Source organism: Denticeps clupeoides, chromosome 2, assembly GCF_900700375.1.
Source record: "Denticeps clupeoides chromosome 2, fDenClu1.1, whole genome shotgun sequence".
NCBI classification, from domain to species: Eukaryota; Metazoa; Chordata; class Actinopteri; order Clupeiformes; family Denticipitidae; genus Denticeps; species Denticeps clupeoides.
Window position 1 is genome coordinate 613,592 of NC_041708.1, and position 7,660 is coordinate 621,251.

Consider the following 7,660-nt stretch of genomic DNA (forward strand, 5'->3'; position numbering starts at 1 on the left):
ATGATACTTGGAATTCAATTCTTAGGCTTGTCAATTCAACGTCCTTATGTGCCCGCCACTCTTTATTACAGTTTAAGTTTGTACACAGGGCTCATTTGTCCAAACTTAAACTCTCTCGTTTCTACCCAGACATTGATCCTAGCTGTGATAAATGTAAAAGCGGAGAGGCGTCTCTTATTCACATGTATTGGACATGCCCGAATTTGGAAAAATTCTGGAGGGACGTTTTTAAAACCTTGTCGTACATACTGAAATGCAACCTTGAACCAGACCCTCTGATCGCTCTTTTTGGTATCATTAAAGAGGAAGATTAGCGTCTAACTCCAGCTAAACAGCGTTTGTTATCTTTTGCAACACTGCTGGCCAGGCGTATGTAAAGATGGCTTGGAGTCAGGGAAGGGAGGGGGGTGCTATAGGGTTATAAAATATATAATTTACAGTATATTGAAACATTACATGTTTACCCTGTTATATCCCTGTTTAAAATCAATAAAAAATATTGTTGAAACTAAATTATTACAGATTCTGTAGAATTTTAGGGCACGGGTAACACACTCGCCTACGAACCAGAAGACCCAGGTTCAAATCCCACTTACTACCATCGTGTCCCTGAGCAGGACACTTAACCCCTGATTGTCTCCACTGACTGTAAGTCGCTCTGGATAAGGGCGTCTGGTAAATGCCGTAAATGTAAATAAGAACAAATTACAAGAGGAAGAAATCAGGAGTTCCTTTTCTGCAACCAGCTGTAGACTCTAAATGGTCCAAACTACAGTCTACATGTTTACATATATAATGCAGCGCTCGTAACTTCACTCAAACTCCACTTCATCTTCTAAGAGAAAACTCCTCGGAACGGAGATCATGCCGAAGGGAGCGCTCTTTACAGAAGTGGATCCCGGGAGCCGGGACGGTCCGTCACTCTCGGAAGCCCACCGGCTCCAGCGCCCTGGCCAGCTGCTTGAGGAACCCTGCGTCCGGGAAGCCGTTTCTGCGGGAAAGAAGCGGGATCGTTTGTGAGCGCGTGACCGCTGAAACGTATAAAACCGCGTAGAACTTTTACGCCATTCACCAGACGCCCTTATCCAGTAGTTACAGGGACAGTCCCCCCCCTGGAGACACTCTGGGTTAAGTGTCTTGCTCAGGGACATGATGGTAGTAAGTGGGGTTTGAACCCGGGTCTTCTGGTTCAGGGGCGAGTGTGTTACCCCACTAGGCTACCACCCAGTAGTTACAGGGACAGTCCCCCCCTGGAGACACTCAGGGTTAAGTGTCTTGCTCAGGGACACGATGGTAGTAAGTGGGGTTTGAACCCGGGTCTTCTGGTTCAGGGGCGAGTGTGTTACCCGCTAGGCTACTACCACCCAGTAGTTACAGGGACAGTCCCCCCCTGGAGACACTCAGGGTTAAGTGTCTTGTTCAGGGACACGATGGTAGTAAGTGGGGTTTGAACCCGGGTCTTCTGGTTCAGGGGCGAGTGTGTTACCTGCTAGGCTACCACCCAGTATTTACAGGGACAGTCCCCCCTGGAGACACTCAGGGTTAAGTGTCTTGCTCAGGGACACGATGGTAGTAAGTGGGGTTTGAACCTGGGTCTTCTGGTTCAGGGGCGAGTGTGTTACCTGCTAGGCTACCACCACCCTATGTCTTCCACGCACGTATAAAGCGGCGTTTTTATTTTCCGGAACGTCCGGGAATGTGGAGGAACTCACCCCGACTTCCCTCCGCTCGTCTTGGTCTTGTGAGGGATGCGTCCCCACGCGACGCGGTGCTCTGCGGGCCCTCGTGGCCCCGGCTCGGCTGCCTTCACCGTGAAGGTCAGGCCCTGGCTGAAGGCCCTCTGCAGGTACGGCAGCATTCGCAGCGTCGTGTCGTTCCGCGGCAGGAAGGCGTCGAAGTCGCCGCCCCGGAACGGCGCCCCGGGACAGGGGTGGTCCGGCTGAAAGAGAGAGAGAGAGAGGACACGGGCGTGACCGTCCTGTTCGTTGCCGGAGGGACAGCGGAAGAAAGGTCCCTTACCGCCTGCACGCCGTCTGGGACGGTGTACGTGATCTTGATCAGGGTGTCCTTGGCGTGTCCCGGGAGGCTCAGGGACAATTCGGAGAACCTCACGCTGCCCCTGATGCCGGGGGGACCCCTGTCTGGCGTGGAGGCCGGCCTGGAGACGGCGTCCCCGTCGACCCCACACACACAACTTGCGGGCGGGCCGCCGCCTTTCTTGTCACTCGTCTTTGTCCCTTCAACCGACTCTCCAGAGCCGTCTGCGTCCACGCTGTGGACTGTGGATCTTCGTGGTTTATCCGCGGCTCCGCCCATTTCGCGTTGTCCACAGGACTTTATCTCCATGGTTCCCTTTCTGTCCGTGGTCAAGGGGGGTTCTTGGTCTTGGTCCACACCCAGCAGCCTCCGAGCTTGGTCTCCTCTCAGGCCATCGCCGCTCCGTGGGACATCTGGAACTGAGCTTCGGCGCGCGTCCTTCTTTTCCCGCTCTACTCGACTCAAAGCTTGTCCTCCATCTGCGGTCGAGAACCTGGTGTCCTTCTTTGCCATCGTTCTCCTGTTATTTGTCTCCTGAATGAGGACCGTCTTCACCTTTTCACTCCATAGCTTGGGGCCTGAGATGAAGACGCTCTCACCGCCGCAACAGATTCGCACTTTCTTCGCGTGCTCCTTCAACATCAGACAGATGTCCACCAGACCCTCGTCCGTGGGATCGGACAGGCCAAGTGCGTCCAGTGGCACTCCGAGTTTGACAAAGTCAACTGTCGTCACGCTGATGAGCTTTTGGAGAGCTTTCTGAGAAGCTTCAACGTTTTTGAGGTCGGCGCCCTTCAGGTGCAGGTTGACCGTTGTGTCCGACTCGACCTCTTTAAACTGCAAGTCAGAAGTCACGTCCTCAACTTGAACCTTGTAGACATCCTTGATGTATGCCCAGATGTCTACAGGAACAAGTAGGACAACGCTGTAGGCCTCCTCAGATGCCGGACGTTGAGCAGATTTGCTGGATTGCTGGTCAAGGGAAAAGGAAGCCCTCCTTGGTGGTGAAGAGGAGCCAGCGGCATTGTTCTTCGGATCATTTCGGCCACTCTTGGCCCCGCCCGAAAAGCTGCTGGTCCGCTTCAGAGCTGGACACGCTGGTTTCTTCCTGGCAACGTTAAGACTGAAAGAAGAGACGGTGGGACGGGCAGAGGCCTCACTTGCCAAGAGATTTGGAGGTACCCTGATCCCATCCAGTGTGGAACCATGAGGTCCAGGCCTCCTGAAGAGTGAGTCTTCATCTGTTTCTTTAGGCGCCTGGATGTCTTTCAGATTCAGCCAGGAAAACCTTGTCTCCATTGTGAAAGAGTGTCCACCCTCACTGGTGTCTGACCCACTTGGAACCTTACCGCTGAGATGATTGGTCCCCAGACCGTGAGAAGCCTTTTTGAACAGCGTATCCTCACTTGTGGCGTTTGGCGCAACGTCTTTCAGCGCTGGTTTGATGATGGGAAGAGAGTGCGTCTGGTGATAATCCGGAACGTTCTCATCTGCAAGGTGCACCTCTTGGCTGGGGTGAAAACCCCTGAGGCCTTCAGAGAAATTTGCTGCGATTTTGAGCGATTTGGTGCTAGCACTGGACCTGTGAGATTTAAAAAGTTGGTCCAGGCCACGCCGGGGGTCGTCTGTGGGCGGAGCATCTTCAAGCCCCGTCATTTTGGTGCCCGACAGAGCCAACGCGGAACTCTTCTTCTTCTCGTCACCAAACTCCGCTGCCACCCCGTCCAGCAGACGCCGCTTGGCCTCCGCGACATCGCCGCCACTCCCGATCAAATAGACGTGACGGTCGTCTTCAGTGACCATCACCTCCGGCAGGCTCTGACCCAACATCTCCAGCGCCGGCTCCAGGCCTCCAGCGGCCATGCTGCTTTTCTCCACGCGCTCCTTGCGCAGCCGCGCCTCCTTCTCCCAGTGGAGGGAGGTCAGCTCCTCCAGCGCCGCCCGCAGGCTCCGCCCACCGCACCCCGCCTTCGGCCGTAAATACAGAGCGGTGACGTCCTCGGTCACGACGTCCAAGACGTCCACGGCGTGTCGGTGGAGGATGTCCTCGTACTCCTCGGAGGAGTGCCTGCGCAGGTACGAGAAGACGTCGGAGTCGATGACCAAGCAGCAGTCGTCCTCGTTGAGCTGGTCCCTCGTGTCCCTCGCGTCCCTCGCGTCCGGCTCCCGGCTGAGGTGGTAATATTCCTCCTGGCTGGCGGCTGTGAGAAGAAGCACATCTGTACTGCGGTGGCGGCTCGACTGTGTGTCGTGTAACGTTTTTACCTCCGACGTGTCCGGGTGGCTCCGCCTCCCCGTCTTCGCCGCCGCGGTGCGGCCGGGACACCTCGGTCCTCTCTGCGGGCGGGTCTTCCGGCTTCTCCGACGCGCTCTGCATTTCGGAATCACAGGCGAGTTACGGCTCAGCGCGCTCTCGACACACAGACATGCGTCCAGGACGCGGCGCACGTCCTACCTGCGCGTCCAGGACGCGGCGCACGTCCTACCTGCGCGTCCAGGACGCGGCGCACGTCCTACCTGCGCGTCCAGGACGCGGCGCACGTCCTACCTGCGCGTCCAGGACGCGGCGCACGTCCTACCTGCGCGTCCAGGACGCGGCGCACGTCCTACCTGCGCGTCCAGTACGCGGCGCACGTCCTACCTGCGCGTCCAGGACGCGGCGCACGTCCTACCTGCGCGTCCAGGACGCGGCGGGTCAGCGCCTGGACCACCGAGTAGCGGCCTCGCAGGGTGCAGAGCGCGGCCTCGCCGTCAAACGCGAAGAGCACGTCCGGGAACGCCGGCTGCAGACAGGAAATGGACTCCCGGCCTCCCGGCAGTTTGCCGTAGTCCACGACGACGCTGGTCAGCGGGAAGATCTGAGACAGAACAAGCCCACATTTACTTTACTTTACTTTACTTTACTTTACTATTTTACTTGACTCTACTTTACTGTAATTTAGTTTGATTTACTTTACTTGACTCTACTTTACTGTAATTTACTTTACTTTTACTTTAACTTGACTCTACTTTACTGTAATTTACTTTACTTTTACTTTAACTTGACTCTACTTTACTGTAATTTACTTTACTTTTACTTTAACTTGACTCTACTTTACTGTAATTTACTTTACTTTTACTTTAACTTGACTCTACTTTAACGTTACTTTACTTAACTTTACTTGGCAGGCGCTTTTATCCAAAGCCGCGTACAAGATTTGGACACCAGCAATTCTCATTCAGTTTCTACAGATTTTGAGTTAAAAACTAAGAGTCCTGATGAGGCCCAACTTGTCAGGATTAGAACATGCTGGGGATTGTTAAGTGCTGGACATATGACATTTTTTTGTGTGTGTGTGTTAGTGTTGGACTCGTTTGAAACACTTTTTAAACAACTAACATGACGGTCAATTCCGGTACGTCCCTCCAACGCAGTGGAGCAGTCATCAGTGCACCAAGTGAAACGAGTGGAGTAAATCCGGACCGTTCTCACCTCGTCCGGATGGAGCTTTCGGCTGAGCGCGCTCACGGTGATCTCGTAGTCCTTGTTCCCAACTGACAGGACGTGTTTCCGTCTCTCAGCCACTCTCCGCGCCACTGTGACAAGGTGCAAGGCCACAACACAAATATTGCTGCTGTTGTGAAAGTGATTAGTTGTCACATCACACGGTGACACGGTGAAACGTGTCCTCTGTATTTAACCGTCACCCTTGGTGAGCAGCGGGCACCATGACAGGCGCCTGGGGAGCAGTTTGTGGGGACGGTGCCTTCAGCAAGGGGACCTCGGTGGCACCTCGGCAACCTTCTGATTACGGGGCCACTTCCTTAACCGCTAGGCCACCGCTGCCCCGCTGGCGCTTCCTTATATGGGACTTAATGCAAATAAACCTTTGCAACGTAATATTTTTTCAGATAAGTATGTAGTAAGTGTCTCAATATGGGGGCCACATATTTGGAAGGCTGTGCCCCGCCCTGCATTATTATGCGAATAACCGCCACCCTCTAAACGCAGAGTTGTCACATCCTTCTGGGCCAGCGGTGGCCTAGCGGTTAAGGAAGCGGCCCGGTAAGTGAGGTCCCCAGAAGTGAGGTCCCCACACACTGCTCCCCAGGCGCCTGTCATGGTTAAATGCAGAGGACACGTTTCACTGTGTGCACCGCGTTCACTTGTGTTTCACAAGTGACAATCACGTCACTTTCTTGCCTTCTCTGTCCTCGAACGTGACGTGCGCCGTGCCGGGGGTGGCCGTGGGGACGCGCACGGAGGCCACCTCGCCGCCGCCGTTCCTCCTGCGTAAGAAGTGGATCAGCAGCTTGTCGGCCAGGCGCTTCTCGCACACGTCCGTGGGCAGGCGGCTCACCAGCACGGTGTTCTCCTGCTCGTCCATCTCCGTCTTCTGTCCTCCTGGACCCCGCGTCCGCGCCGCCAGGAACAGAAAGCGAAAGGACGCGCGTCCCAGAGCCCGCCTGCGCGGTGACGTCACACGCAAGCAGGTGCCGCGTAGTCGGCTCGACGCGACGCCGCGTCCTGCCGCCAGGGGGCGCTGCCGCGCCGCCGACACGGACGGGCCTGACAAGCTCCAATCTGGGTCCTGTTTTTAAAAACTTTCAGCGTCCATTGTTCTGTCTCTACTCTATTTAAGTTTTTCAAAATTAACCTTTTATTTAGTGTTACAAATTACAAGGCACATTTCACATATTAAGGAATATCTTCAGAACATTATAAACTGAGCACAGATAGTACAAAATATTACAAACAATATCACCATAACAATATCACCAAGATATTAAAAATAAATAAAACAAAAACAATCAAACAAACAAGCAAAAAAAACCCAGCTAAACCATTCAATGAAGAAACATAACTTAATATGAAAAACAAAAAACAAAAACACTGATAGTTGTTGCTTGCAAGAGGACTTCCAGTTCTTTTATTAAGTTGTCTATATACTGGTATAATAATTGGGATTTAGTATTTTTACAGTGACTTAACACTTCCTTGAATAAATTTATTTCATTTGCAAAAATTTGGAAAACGGGGGTGATTTTTAGAAATCGAGACTTGTGAATAAAAAATTTGGCCATAAGAATACTCTATTTAAGTTTAATTTAATTTCAGTACAATCTGAAGGTCGTCGTCGGTGGTATATGGATTATAGGGTGGTAGTAGGGTGGGTAGTAGCCTAGTGGGTAACACACTATAAACCAGAAGACCCAGGTTCAAACCCCACGTACTCCCAATCGTGTCCCTGAGCGGGACACTTAACCCTGAGTGTAAGTCGCTCTGGATAAATTTCAAATTTTATTTTCTACAGCCACTGTCATACACGGTACGATATGCAGTGAGATGCTTTAGCGACTGTACAGACCACAGCATTGCAAATATTGCAAGTATACAATGAACCGATATGCAAATATCGCAAACGTAACCAGATATTACACTTTTACGTCTTTAACAAAAAAAAACCCCATAAAATATGTGTAACAGAGTGATTGAAAGTGAAGGTGCTGGAGTGCATTGGAGATCTATGTAGCGCTGTGGTTGCTGAGAGCTGGAATAGGCTGCGGGAAGAAGGTAAAATGTAAAATGTGGACGCTGTCCTCCGTCCTCGATTGATTCCCGTCTGCCCGTGGCCTCCGCGTC

At 52.7% G+C, this 7,660-nt stretch overlaps 1 protein-coding gene across 1 annotated transcript; it reads right to left on the reverse strand.

The window, feature by feature from the left end:
* Positions 1-411: 411 nt before the first annotated feature.
* Positions 412-6,483, reverse strand: LOC114784929 (uncharacterized). The gene is made up of 7 exons (XM_028970809.1): positions 6,221-6,483; positions 5,510-5,613; positions 4,710-4,895; positions 4,303-4,408; positions 2,020-4,238; positions 1,713-1,939; positions 412-991 (listed from the first exon to the last, which is right to left on the reverse strand). The coding sequence occupies exons 1-7, from the start codon at positions 6,402-6,404 to the stop codon at positions 919-921; spliced, it is 3,099 nt and encodes a 1,032-aa protein (XP_028826642.1). The 5' UTR covers positions 6,405-6,483; the 3' UTR covers positions 412-918.
* Positions 6,484-7,660: the final 1,177 nt, after the last annotated feature.